We start from the raw sequence: 14,818 nt of genomic DNA, 5'->3' as shown, positions 1-14,818 counted from the left end.
TTTGTGAGAGCACCGACTGTAGGCAAGATACTGCCAGACACTGGTGATAGGAAATAAGGCCTCCTTCCCGTAGCCTGAGAGCTGAGTTCACTGGGGAGGTTCTCAGGATGTCAGTGGGAGCAGAATCAGCGGGGAAACCTGTTGTAATGAAGCTGGTTCTCTTGACCTCACTCCTAGGGATTCTGATTCATTAAAGCTGAAATAAGCTCCAGGAATTTGCATGTATTTTATCAACAACTCCATATTTTGCTAATATAGTAGTTCAAAAATCATATGTTGAGAAAACTGCTATGTAGGTATGTAAGCATCCATTACACTATCCATAAGTTTTATAAAAGAACTGTGAGTGACACACTTTTGGAGACTGACATGTAATTGATAATAGTTATAATAGAGGTAGGTACCTGTGCAGTCTTTTAGGAATGGAAATGATAAAATAATTGCTTTGCCACTGAAGGGTAGAGTTAACGGACTTACTGCTAAACACACGTCTTTTATAACTACCATGTTTTACATTCACAAATTTGAGCTTACATTGCAAGCTCTTTGAGACTAAATGGCATCTCAACCGGACCTTGAAGAATTCATAAGATTTACCAGTTTGGGGCAGAGAGAAATGGCTTTATGGAGACAGAAATGGTTTTATCTCAGTGGCCTGAAATAAAATTTTCCTGGCTATGCTGTAAGTTATGGAAATCTTACATTCTGCACTGATGCCAGTATATAAAGGAATTCCTATTTCTGTAAGATTTTTTTAAATTTGTGAACGTAAAACATGATAGTTATGAAAGACGTGTGTGTTTAGCAGGAAGTCCATTGGCTCTAACCATCTCCTGCCAAAGCCTCCTCCTACTCCTCCTCACCCACATTTCTGTCTCTGTAAATGGCACCACCATCCAAACATTGCCAAGTCTGAGCACCAGGAATCCTCTTGACTATTACTCATCACATCCTACTCATCCCTAGATTCTGCTGTTTTTAGCTCTAAAATTGACCTCCAATACAACCACTTCTATTTTTACTGTTCACGATGAACCCAAGCCAGTTGTTCATCAACTCTTGTCTCCCCCAAATTCACTTTTGCCTTTCCTCAAAACTATGATTAATTTCCATCAAATTCTACTACTTACGGTCAGTGAATGAATTATTGATATGTGTTGTCATAAAATTGTTTATGATTTATAGGGAGTGAATCCTATTTCCCATAAACTTAAGCCATAGATTGTGTCATGTCAATCTTTTGCTTAAAAGCATCCCATAGCTCCTTACAGAAGATAGAGAAAAATTATATTTCTTACTGTGCATCACACAACGGTACCCGTGTTGGCCCTACCCGTCTTTTCCAACTGCAGCTTCTCCCACGTGCAGCCCCACCGGCTGGCTTTCTGTTCTTAGACAGGCCACCCTTTTACCTTACATTTTAGCTTTCAAATTTGCTCTTCCCTCTGATCCAGGATGCTCTGAAGACTTCATCTCCATCTTCACACCCTTTTCCCTGTGAGTGATTCTTTCCATTTATTCAGCCTCAGCCCAGATGCTGCTTCCTTAGAGAGGGGCCTTCTCAGTCCACCCCGTCTACTTACTGCTGGTCTCTTGAGTCGCTTAATCACATTTATCTTCTTTTAACTTTCTCATAGAACCCATCACTAAATGAAATTATTTTCATTGTTTATTTTCTGGTTACCCCACTCCTAATTAGAAAGAAAGCAAGGACCTGTCCTGTCCTGTTCATTGGTGCATCTTCAGTGATGGCACAGGGCCTAGAACATTGTAAACACTTAGGAAGTGCTTCTGAATTAGGAAAGCTGGATAGCAGGACTGTGTACTAGTCTGCAGTGCAACTTGAGGGCCGTGGCAGCGTCTCATTTGCTTTTGAATACCCAGATCCTGACACAGTGCCTGGCAGTTACAGGATTTGACAAATGATTTTGTAATTGAATCGGATTGGGTATGAATTTATAAGTGTTGGAGGGAACTTAAAGACATTATTCTGTCCAACTCCTTAATTGGACTCATGAGATATGAATTTTTATGTCTCAGGTCACAAGCTGATTTCTAATTCAGGGAGACTAGACAGTAAGGTTCTCACTTCTCAGTTCAACATTTTTTCCACTAAACCATGCTGCTGAATAAAATTTTCCTATGTGTTTCAAGAACTCTTAGAAAGTACATTTCTATTTTTTTATATATAAATTCTCAGTATTTTACACAGCTGAGCAAGAATATCAATAGACAATAATGTTTTGCAACCTTTGTTCAAGAAGAAAATATTGGGCCCTTTGATCAGAATGGAATTTATTATTGAAACACTGTGTGAAAAGCATGTTGCCCTGATTATGCTTCATCAATTCTAATTTATAATTAGAATAGCTACAATAACTATTGTTGTATTAAGTGCTATCCAGTGAGTGATTAAAATTTTCATATTCTTATCAGCATTCTGTGTCTGTCAATATAACCCAAAGGCACCCTTCTACTTTATCTTTCCAATATTTGGCATGGTCTCATTAGTAATCATAAAGCATATATTCTTTAGCTAATACCAAGGACAGTTTCTTGTGTCATATTTAGAGACCAACTGTGATCAGTGTTCATCTATAATTTCCTAAGATTACATTGCCAGTGACGGCACAAATTACTCCTAAAGTAATTTCATATATTTATAATCTACAAACTGGACTTAGAAGAAGTATGGAATGATCCCTGCAATAGTGGCATTTTTCATTAATGCCAGCCTTAACTGTTTCTCAAACCTTAACTCTACCAATTACATTAATAAGCATATACAATAAACTTTAGAGAGAATGACATACTCACCTACATGAATAAAATAAATGACTAAAATCAAGGACCAAATTGGAGCATCTTCTGTCTCTTTCTGCATGTTGGTTACTCTAAGTTATACTTTGAATATATTTTCATTAAGAAAGATGGTCTGTCTCTTTGCTGTGTGCTAAGCACAAGTCTGACTCATCCCTGGTGTACTTTTATTTTTTTCTCAATTGGGATCAATTAACCTCAAATACTGTGGCAACCAGATGTTGTTATAAGAGTTCAGCAAGTATTTGTACTCTCCTGAATTTTCTGAAGGACATCTACATTATGTCAAAATTTTCTCACCTCATGTTTTTCTGTGTTGGCAGAAGTCCAGTGCTTGCTAATAACATCTTTTGTTTGTTTTATTTTAATGAGTCCTAAATCCCTTTAAATTTTACTTGACTGAGACCTAGCATAATATAGACACATGGGTGTGGTTTTCTCCATAGATCTAGAACTTCCAATTTATATAAGTGAATGGCTGTTACATTCACTCACCTGTGCTTCTATTGCTGTTCCTATTACTGCTTCATCATAGGAATGGCAAATTTGCTTTTCTAGATGGCTATGAATAAAATATTGATTCTTTACATATGACAGGTAAAAGGGGAAATCATTTCCAAATTCTTGTCATTAAAATAATTCTTAGGGTTATTTATATTTATTTTTCTTAAAACATAGGCACATTTTTTTGTCAGTTTTTTTTTTCTTCTCCCAGGATTGTCTCTGAACACAAACAGATACAAAAGGTCAGGATCTTATTTTAATTTATTCATAATTTTATTCCAACAAAAATTGTTTTCAAAATTGATTTCAGAAATGTTCATTAAAATTGGTGCCCTTTGGGACTTACCTTAGTCAGTTTTAATTGCTTAAATAATTACATACTGCATTAAGATTCTTCTTCGAGTACTAGCTACAATCAAAGTAGATCTTTAAAGTTAAAAAAATAAATAGCCATTAAATGTTTAATACATGCCAACTGCCTGTAGCCTCTCTTCCTTTGAGTCCTTAGATTGAGCATAATGCTATATTGGCATATGTTCAGTCAAATCATAATTTTTATGATAATGACTAGCACTTCTCTAAAGAATTTAATATTTTACACAATACCAATTTTTGTTAAGGGAATACAAGTTTATCTTATAAGTCGTTTATACTCAATATAAATATATTTGTCTAAATCAGAACAATGAATGGGTACATTTAAAACTTTACTGGTGCTATGTATTTCTAAATTTGTACCTTGAACATTCCCTTTACTAAAGAATCTTGGAACAATGCCACATTATAAATTCATTATGTTGTATTAGTATAAAATTTGAAGTGATTATTTTTTTCCTACTATGAAAGAAACACATATGTTGAAGAAACCAACTAAATCAACCTTCGAAATATAGCAAGATAAGGCTGTGACTGCCCTGGTAGAACACAGTGATAACCCGATTTAGATCTGTGCTTCTGGGGCTTTCCCACTGAAGTGCCCTATAAAGCTGTAGTGTGTTGAATTTATCTGGAATAGACTTAGTTTGCAGATGCTTTGCTTTAGTTAATACTACGATTATTTTCTCTTTTTCTGAATATAAAAAAAAAATTAGGGTAAAATGACTCAGAAGTGTTTTTTATAACATGGGAAAAGTAATTTTGGATTAGCAAATTGTAATAAAGTACGAATAATAATCTAATATTCATTTTTTCATAAACTCTGTTGCATGATCTTAAATGCTCTAAGTTTTTTGGGGGGGGCTGGTATTTTGTGTCTTTAAGCATTCAGAATTTAAAAAGCAGTTGATTTAAAAAAATTATTTTTCATTTTAGGCAAGACATCACAGAGACCTTCAACAACTAATTTACCACTTTCCATCTCTGTTAAAAGAAGCTCCAGCTGTCTTCTTTCCTCTCCTCCTTCACCAAGAAGCGCCCCTGCTCAGTTGTCTAGAGCTGCTTCTGAAATTTCAGAAATTGAACACATTGATATTATTGACCACAGTGAGCCCTTCTTAGAGGGCTGCACCGCTGATCAACAAACCTTCGACAGTCTGGAAGAGGAATTAAATGTGCTGAGAAATCTTGCAGGTATTGCTATTATATTTTCACTGTAGACAATGTTAACTCTGCCCTCTGCCTGATTCTTCATCTCATGCTCCTAGAAAGCAAGCTGGCAAACAAAAAGGCCTTTCCCTTTACCTCTTTTAACCAGCGAGTTCTGTATGTTTGCTTGGATATCCCTCGAGATCACCCTGAAAATGTTACCTGTGGATGCCAGCCACACAAGAGAGAGTCTGCCGTGGGTCACACAATACACAGTTACATTGTATTGCCTAAGAACATTCATGTAACAGAAAAAAAAGTTTTTCTTCTTTCTGCAAACCCACTGAGTGACTAAATCTGTAGCTTTATGAAAGCTTCTGCCCAACACCCTTGTTGGAGAATTAAGTTGTTAGATCTTTTAAAGCAGTATTCCTTGAGCTTCACCTTATACAGAAGGCCTCTGGGGATCTTGTTAAAATGCAGATTCTTTCTCAATATGCCTGGGGTGGGGCCTGAGATTCTGCACATCTAAGAACCCAGTTGAGACTGATGCTGCTGGTTGGCAGACCAGTTGAGGAGAAATTATATCTGTGCACTCCACTTCTTGAACTTCGGTGGATGGAGTCTAGTAAATCATAACCATGTTTTTTAATTTATAAAGATCTGGTTTAGTGACAAAACATTGGGGGAAGAAATCTTAATATTCACCAGAAAGTTGTTGGCGCAGTTTGACAGAAGCCAGCTGCAAATCTAAGAGGCAGATCACTCCTCTGGTCCTATGTATTCCACCCATGGCTCCTCCCTTGGTTGTTTGTTGTTTTAGTGATATTGACCTTTGAATAATGACTTTGCTTTTTTCCTAAAAGAGAATACATCTTGATTTTGCAAAATGCAAGCAATACAGAAAATACAGGGGGAAACCAAAATCCCCACAAAATCTTACTATTCTGAAAACAACCATTATTAATATTTGATGAGCATAATTTTAAACTTATCTGCTTATGTCATAAGTATACATATAAGAATTTATAGTTAGAAGGATGAATAGATTGTAGGAAAGAATAATTTTATAAAAAATAGACATGTTCTGCATAATATTTTTTAATGTTATATATTTATTTACCCAATTTAATAGAAATAATTTAAATAAAACTAAAGGAAATTGTTCATTTCAAATAAGTATTTTTGATCACAAAATATTAAGTTGAACTACATGAAATTGCCTTTTTGTAGACAAAATAACACGACAATGGAATATGGGCAACTTTATAGGGTCCTGCTTGGAATTTTTACAAATATGCCTTTAAAAATTAAGAAAAAAGCTAAAAAGAAACAGTAAGAAATTTGGGCCATTTTTAACTTTATGATTTATTTTAGACAGTAATAATTAAATTCCTATAATAAAAGATGAGAACTCATTTATTTCACATGTATATATATTTTAAAATATGTCTTTATTGATTTCAGAGAGAAGAAGGCAGAGGGGGAGAAAGAGAGAGAGAGAAACATCAATGATGAGAGTCATTGATCGGCTGCCTCCTGCACACCCCCCATTGGCACTGAGCCCAGAACCCGGGCATGTGCCCTGACCGGGAATCGAACCCTGACTTCCTGGATCACAGGTCAACGCTCAACCTCTGAGCCACGCCGGCTGGGCTTATTTCATATTTTTTATCTATGTAGTTATAGGTAGTATTGAATAAATCCCTGTTACAGTGATGTTATAATTTTTCATTTTTTAAGGTTTCCTTTTTTTTTTCCTTTGTGAAAATTCATATGGGTTAAGTGATCAGTACCAGCATTTTTACTAGAACTTCCCAATTCTAAGCTTTTTATTTTGATTCTTCTCGGGAAGGTTTATTGGGGCATTCTTAAGAATGTCTGCGTTTACCCCTGTGATGGGTTAGCAAGTTAGCTAGATGAATTTAGGGGATCACAATTCTCCCCCTTGCATTTGGTAGATATTTCTCCATTGTCCTCTCTCCCTGAATATGGTGCTAGTTTGTTCCTTAGCAGTTTTTCCCTTTAAATTTTGTTAAATGTGATTGTCAAATAGTTTTTTTTCCCAAGTAGGGCTCATGGTAGCTCAGTTTCTCGAGTTCTTTCATGCTGCAGAATGCCTGCTACCTCTTCTTTCCTCACTGGATATTTGGGAGGGAAAAAAGTTTCATATCTTTGAAATTCAGTAACTGAACCAGGGTTGTTTCAGTTTAAATAACCCAGCCTTTCTTAAAATAGAGGGTTCTCTTTCCATCTGCAAAATAAGTTCCTCTTTATTTTCAGAGGAATTTTCTGCTATTGTATATTTAAATTGCTTTTCTGTTCCATTTGGTTTTCTTCTGCTAAGAAACCTATTTTGTTTATGTTGGATCCTCTTTGTACAATGTATTCACTTACATTTTCTTCAACTATTTAACTCATTTTTCACTTTCTTTTGCATTTACTGTGATTCTCTCAAGAGTGGCTTCTATGTCAGAGTTCCAGTTTTCAGCGGGCTATCTTCCGTTCTTTATTGATCAACTTAATAAGTTAGCTCTCTAAAGTATTGCTTTGAGTTTCTTTAGTAATTTTTTACTTTGGTATAATTTCAAACTTACAGGAAACTTGCAAGAATGCAAAAATAGTACAAGGAACTTCAGTATGTGCTTTACCCAGTCCACTGCCTGTTTGCCTGTTGACCTCATTGCACATGTGCGCACACACACACACACACACACACAGCTCTTTTCTTCCTGAACCATTTAAGAGGAAGTTATAAACCTCATGACGCTTTACCAAAAAAAAAAAAATAATAATTCAACCTGCATTTCCCATGAGCAAGGACATTCTCTTATCCCATCATAGTACAGTGATCAAAATTAGGCAATTTAACATTGATGTGAGTCTCTAATCCACAGGGCACATCCAGTTTTTAAGTCTCGATGTTCTTTATAGCTTGTCTTTTCCTGGTACAAGATTTAATCCAGAAGCAAGTTAACATTTGATTCCTTTCTGATGTCTGACATGTTTGATCTTTGAGACTAGTTTTGATTTTTTTAAAAAATGTTTTTATTATTATGTTTTTGTAGCCAAACGACTTATGGGAATTTTCTTATGGTCTTGATCTGTTTTCTACCAGATTCGTCTCGTATTTAATTGTTCTTTGCATGCTGTGGATTCTTGGATTCTGGTTTGTTTGTTTGCAGAGCTAGTTGCTATCATTTCTTTGTATCTTACTTGCTCATACTTACTGTGGGAGGCTTTGCTCATAGCCTCTGTCTTTCCTGATATAGTGAGACTATATTTTCCTTGAACTGCTTTCCACCTGTGCTGAGATCTGTCAGCCTTCTCTTGGGAGCTACATTTGTGGGTTGGACATTGCACTCGTTTGTATCCTGTCAGCTCAAAGTCCTGAAGAGGACAGATGAGGGAACGAGGAGCTCAGCCTCCTTTGTTGGCGAATCTGGGTTCTCTTATCTTTTTTTTTTTTAATTTCATTAAATGTGAAATTTCACTGAAACTGATTTCAAGTATGTTCTGTCCCTGTGGGGACACTTGCAGGTTTGCACTTTTCTTGCCTCTGCTAAGATCTTGTAGTGAGTATTTAGGGGCTTTAAAAATATTTCAGAAGTTTTCTTCTTCCCCTTCACCTACTTTTCAAACTGGCGTGGTATTGGTGGGACTTGTCAGTACTTTAGATGACTCTCCTTTTGCTGTTATTAGCATAACACTATGCTAATAACATAGTGTGGGGGGGTGGACAGCAGTAGCACTCAGCTATATACCTCAATGAATCTTCTATTTATTTCTTTGGTTGCCTCTTGTCAAAGTTTATTATGTAAACTTATAGCCCTTACTTTGTTTGGTTCCTGTTATGATTTTGTTTATTTTTCTGCTTTTTCTATTCATTTCATTAGAAGTTGAGGGAGGAGAGTTTATGATCCATCTTTACCCATCCATCATTCATCTGCTTTACTCTAAGTTGCTAAAAATCAAATGTAAATCTCCTGGGAGGTAATACTCATGCGAAAGGCAAATTGTAAAATGAAGTATGTTTGGTGGGGACTGGATCTGAAAGGATAACCATGTAGTTTTTAATCAGAAAATAAAGGGTTTCTTATTTTGATAGATTGAAAAGTTCCGTTATTTACAAATGAAACACAGTACTTAAAAACAATAGTCTGTTTGCATGTGTGTTTCTAAACACTGAGCTTTTTCTTTGCCTTCATTACTCTTATTTCTTACATGCTTCATTTTGCCGTGTCTCTCATTTTCTCATACACCAAGCCCAGCATTTTCATTGGAATACAAAACTTTTCATATATGAAAGCAAGCACATACTGCATAGCCTATGGTCCAGGAGCAGAAAGCTGTCACTTACACATGCTTGACCCAGGCTCAGCTCTCTTTTTATTTGGGAAGATTAGCTTTGGATGAGTGCACAGCTTTGAGGTACTCTCCTGGAGCTGGGGAAGCAAGGAGATGGCACGTCAGCTGAATCAACTCAACAGTCAGTGAGGTGACAGATGCTGTAGTGAAATCAGGCCCTATTCTAGAAAATTCACTGAGTCTGCACAAGGTTTTTGTATTCTGTTTAGCATCAATGGGCAGAAAAATTCCACCCACACTTTGCTACTTATGATGCAATCTGGTAAAACTCTTGAGATTTAGTCTCATGCAGACACAGCTACACAACTTGACTCTTATACAAATGTAAATGTGTTCACGTCCCTGTGAAAGCTGCATCTTTGTGAGCAGCTAACCTTGACCTATTTTCTTTTAGCTCTAGGATGCATCCACTTCCACTAAGTTCTGTGGAAAACAACTTTGCCAAGGAGCTGGGAGAAGAAAAGACAGAAAATAACTGCATTAAGTAAAGCGTTTCTCCTTTGATTCAGATTGCCGTGGCGGATATTAGAGCCATTGCAGAAGTAGCCGCTGTGGGCACAGCAGGGGATGTGTGTGTGCAGACACGGCTTCCTGCTCAATCAGGAGACAAGGGGTGGCAAAGCAGGGTGGCTGAAAGCCAGGCTCCGGGGCAGGGGGATGTGAAGGGGAGCTGGTTTTGAAACAAAACAGTTACTTACTGACTTTGTGACGTTGGGCAAATTATTTTCTTAATCTCACTTTGCATCAGTTTCTATGTATGAAAGATGGATATATTCTAATAAATTCTATCATAAATTGTCCAGTGATTGAATTCAAATATGTATTAAATGTTTATGATAATTTCTTTCTTTCTACAATAAGGAGTTTGGATGCCATTCTAAGAGTCCTGGCAAGCCCCTGGGTGTTTGAAGTAGGGACACACACACACACACACACACACACACACACACACACACACACACTAACTCTGCAGTACCTAGCACATAGTAAGTCCTAGAAGAAAATTTTAAATTATATAAGGAACCAGTGGGTGGTGCCTTCTCCATACAGTAAGGTAAGGCCCTCTTGATAAGTCTACATTTTAGTGAAAACATCTAAAAGCTGTTTCTTTTCTACGACTCTGTTTTCTTCTGGGCTGCTTTGAGGGTTATAGTTAGCTATAGCTCATGCCTTATTATTATCCTCTCCACAAATATCTTTGTAAATAAGACAGTCATTTCCTTAATAAGCTCAACATATCAGTCTAACCTACTTATTAAGGCACCTTGACAGTTTTCAGGTGTTATAGTCTAAAGAAATTTGGAAAGTATCGGAACAGCTGCATTATGAGAACGGAGCAGTAGTGATGCAGTTTAAAGCACACACCTTTTCATTAGTTAAACCTGATTTGTTTGTTTCAAACTCGTTCTGATTTGTGGTTTAAGAGCCTTTGTGGTCCTTCAGTTCCCATGGCAATCTTATGTTTGTGTGAGTTCGGAGGTAGTTAACGGAGCCAAGTAATTAAAGAGAGGAAAGTACTTTGTTTTAAACAAGGAAGAGTAAAAACCTACCTGATGTTATCAGGTGTAGCCAGCTGTCTGTGATGTAAAATAGTGAGTCAGTGGCTTCCTGTGTAATTGGAGCCTCTGTTCATTGGTTGGCCATCAAGCACAATATTAAGTTGTAAAAGGCCTACTCTGGTTTATAGTTAGCAAATTCACTAGCTAACCCCTATAAAGACAGTCAGGTTATGATGGGCTAGAATGGCAATCTTTTTGCTTTAGGGCAACTTTGAATTTCAGGGGAAAAAATGGAATGCTCCACGTAAGTGAAAGTCAACATATTTTTAAAAATTCTGATATAAGGAATATGAAACCAATGAGTAATAATATTCACTGTTTATTTTTATATATAATGTCACTGCATTTGCTCCTCATAGCTACTCTGGGAGGTAGGTGGGGCAGGTGCTATTTTTTATTTCCCCTTTGTGGATACAGGCTCTGAGTGATGTAACTGTCCATGGTCTCCCCTGGGTGCTCAAGGGCCCAGGCACAAACACAGGCAGGTCTGCCCCACATTCCTTTGTCTAACCACCATTCCACAGCGCCACTTAAATAATTTGAAATCCTCACTTCAGATAGATACTGTGACCACTTAAGCTGGAGAGAGTGTGGACAGAGTGAAGGTAAAGGGAAGAAGGTTTGGAGGGATAAACAAGACAAGACCCAGTGGCAGAGGGAAAAAGAGAAGGCAGGTCAGGAAAACAGGAACTGAAGAGCTGGCATGGGGCTCTCACAGGTTACAGGGCAAGTGTCCTGGTGGTCACACCCTCCGAAGCACTGGGATGGCATTTGTAGCTACGCTACATAGTCCTTTAGAAATTTTTTTGCTTTTGCTTTTGGTTCATTATGTAAATAGCCTATCTGCTGTGTTTTCACTCTTTGAAGTTTTTAACTTTTTAATGTTTTTAAAATTTTAATGCTTCTTTGGTCCATCCTTTCTCCTTTCCTTTATTTCTTTTACTCGTCTTTATTTTTGTGTGGAATGAAGTAAAATGAATGTGTTTTAAATGAAATGAGTTTTAGAAATGCACCCCAGAAGTTTATATTTAGTCAGTTTTTCTCTTTTGTCTAATTCTTTTTAACCTAATTTAATTTTTTTCTATCACGATTTATGCACCCATACCCTCTTCCACCCCGCCTCCCTGGTATTATTCTATTTAAGAGATTTTTCAACGATCAGAGAACATACACTGCTACTCTAGGGACAGAAAATCCATTTTTCAACAATGACCTGACCTGACCATCATAAAGTAAAATTTTCAATATAAATATCAACCCAGCTTTCCTTCATTCTGTATTAGAAAGTCAGGAGACTTGGGTTTTTGTACAAATGACCTTTTAGGTTTAACACTACCCTGCAACAGGGCTTTATAAGCAGTTTTGTTTTCCTCTGCCATGAACTATCCAGTGATGTCACCTTTGCTCCTGTTAACTTGAGAAGATGTTCTGAAATATAATTCTGAGAATGAATACGTGTACAAAAACAGGCCCATTTTGTTTGTACAACCTGAATTAGCTCTGTGTTCATCCAATTAGGACTCAAATACCTAAAAGGGGTCAAATACCTTTTCTGGTGGTATTCTTTAGTTCTAAGCATTACTATTGCGTTTTAGTCCTATAATCCTACCAATTCCAAATCCTGAATTGACTTTTTTCCCAATGATAGGTAACATGATAGGTAAAGATGCCATACACACCCATATTCTTTTACTTAGTGGAAACTGGGAGAGAAGGTAGTGGCCTAAAGCTAGAGGATTCGATTCTGGAACACAGTGATTTATGATACAGGTGAGCTAGAATAGCTGAGGCCTAGTTCCAGTTCTTTGACCATGTGTTTGTGTGAATTTCAACAAGTTGCCAGTCCCCTGTGTGCCCTTGATTTCCTAGTCTCCAAGTGGGAATGGGACAAAAGTTTTAGCTGAGAAATCTTTTCTTTTTCCTCCAAATTCATCTTTATTATGTAAGCCTCAAATGTAAATAAGACTAAGGAAAGCTGTCCTGATTGTTTTAGCAGTAGCCTCATCCTTAAACCTGTCATAATATGAAAGTCAGTGGGCTAATCATTTTTAGGATACTTTCAGTTATAAATGTATGGAGGTCTGTCTTACAGCAGAAATAATAATCTAAGTTACTTTCAGTAGGAGAATCTGCTTGCTCAAAAACTTCAAATTAATAGGACCAAAAAATAAATTCTCTTCAGTCAAGTGTATAATGCCTTGTAGTTTGGTGTTTGGCTGCTCTGATCGGTAGGATGTTTACTTAGCACTTTGATCAGAAGGAAGGGAAGACAAGCACCCAGTAATTTAAAAAATTTTAAGTCAGCATAATCTTATGTACAAGTCAGGTGACTCTTAGGACTGTATCAGTGACAGAAAGAAGGCATTACGGCCTTTCTAATATAGTAATTTATTTTTATACATAACTTTTTGGTAGTTTATATAAAGATATGTTTGCTTATACTCTTGCTTACTTAAGTTGCACTATTTTTTCTTACCTAGGCTGAATCATAGGCCAGCTTTATGAAATGGGAGAAGATTTAAGGCTTCTCCCCTTTCACATACAAAAGGTTAATTTCTCTCCAAACAAAGCAAGGAAGCCAAAACAAACACAAAAGAGAAGCTTTGCCAAGGCTAACCTTTGCCTCAGACTGTATGGAGGTAAAGCTTTTATGTCCTAGAAGACAAAAAGTGCTTAACATTTAGACAAATTGAGGAGTTGCACAATATTCTAGCTTAAAGAGGATCACTTGGTTTTCTTTGCAGTTTTATGAAGTCTCAGGACATTGGACATTTTTCTTAAGTATAATGTATATTGAAAAATCAATATGGCTGTTCAAAATAAGTCAGACAGAGAAAGAAAATGCTGTATATCATTTACATGTGGGATCTAAAAAAGCCAAACTCCTAGGAACAGACTGGAATGGTGATTGTCTGGGGCTTGGGGGTGGGGGAAACTGGGAGATGTCGGTCCAGGAGCACAAGATGAGGAAGTGCCAAGGATCTGACCCACAGGCGGGGGTTATAATTAATGTTACTGTATCACACACTTGAAAGCTGCTAAGAGAGGAGATCTTAAATGTTACCACCACAAAAAAGAAATGTCATTTATGTGATGTGATATAGGTGTTTGCTAACACTTTGGTGGCTATCATTTTGCAATATATGTGTTTCAAATAAATGCATTTTACACCCTACACAGTTGCATGTCAAATGTACCCCAATTAAGCTAAAGAAAATAAAATTGGAGAATTTGCTAAGAAATTTCAATGTGATTAAAGTGGCTTGATACCCATGCCCTAATTTGGAATCTCAAAACAAATTTACCTCATACTGTGACTATCCTACAAATATTAGAAAATTGAGATGATTAAAAATCTCTGACCCTCTTTATACTACTTATAGTTTACTCTGGATAACTAGAGCCATATGCTATGCATTTGTTTCTTCTTGAATTTATGAGTTGACAATTCATGAAATAAAATATTTCAGATTCTTCAGAAAAACTTTACAGCCAAACCTCAGAAGAATCGCCAGCTGTCAGCCAGGATTCGCTGAGTAGAAGTCAGGCTACCCTAGATTCCTTTAAGGCCTCACATTCGAGGAGCCCCTGTGGAATTGAACCGAGGTAGGTTATATGTGCCCATAATGCATAGTAACAATTTTGACAAGCCCCAACCAATTCTCTTTACTATATAAAGAAAGATTGTCCTCATGTGGGTACTTATATGGCCATTCGTGCAAAATATTTGTGTTCTTTGCTGACCTATTATCAGGATTTAGTAAAAGGCTTATGAGGATGTTACTTTAATATGAAGAGATAATTCTCTGCTGGAAAACATATGTCAGAAAAATAAAAAAAGGGGTTTAATAATCCTTCAGCATTTATTTTTAAATTGAAAAACAGCTGCCTTACTTTCATTAATTAACCTAATAAATTTTAAAACTTTGCATTAATAGAATCTTACCCAATGTGAATACAATTTTCAGAATGGAATATTGAGAGGTTTCTTTCTTGAAATTGAGTCCAGGCTGTTAATGATAGCGCATTTTAATTTGTTATCA

The 14,818-nt window shown here is 36.6% G+C and overlaps 1 protein-coding gene across 3 annotated transcripts in view; it reads left to right on the top strand.

Moving 5' to 3' along the window:
- The window catches only part of ZBBX (zinc finger B-box domain containing), a 205,120-nt gene that overhangs the window by 66,237 nt on the left and 124,065 nt on the right, over nt 1–14,818 (top strand). For 2 of the 3 annotated variants that reach the window (XR_013998853.1, XM_081138132.1), the window contains exons 18-19: nt 4,636–4,893; nt 14,246–14,381. Coding sequence is in view for 2 of the 3 variants with exons in the window: in XM_081138132.1 (XP_080994258.1) it covers nt 4,636–4,893; nt 14,246–14,381 (394 nt within the window). In the remaining variant the exon portion in view is untranslated. Of the gene's footprint in view, nt 1–4,635; nt 4,894–9,610; nt 10,061–14,245; nt 14,382–14,818 lie in introns of those variants that run through there. The other variant, XM_081138133.1, reaches the window with a different exon arrangement.

The sequence above is a fragment of the Miniopterus schreibersii genome, assembly GCF_964146895.1.
Source record: "Miniopterus schreibersii genome assembly, chromosome: 5".
Classification (NCBI taxonomy): Eukaryota; Metazoa; Chordata; class Mammalia; order Chiroptera; family Miniopteridae; genus Miniopterus; species Miniopterus schreibersii.
The sequence above is the reverse complement of the archived record's forward strand: the minus strand, read 5'-3'. Positions and strand labels throughout refer to the sequence as shown.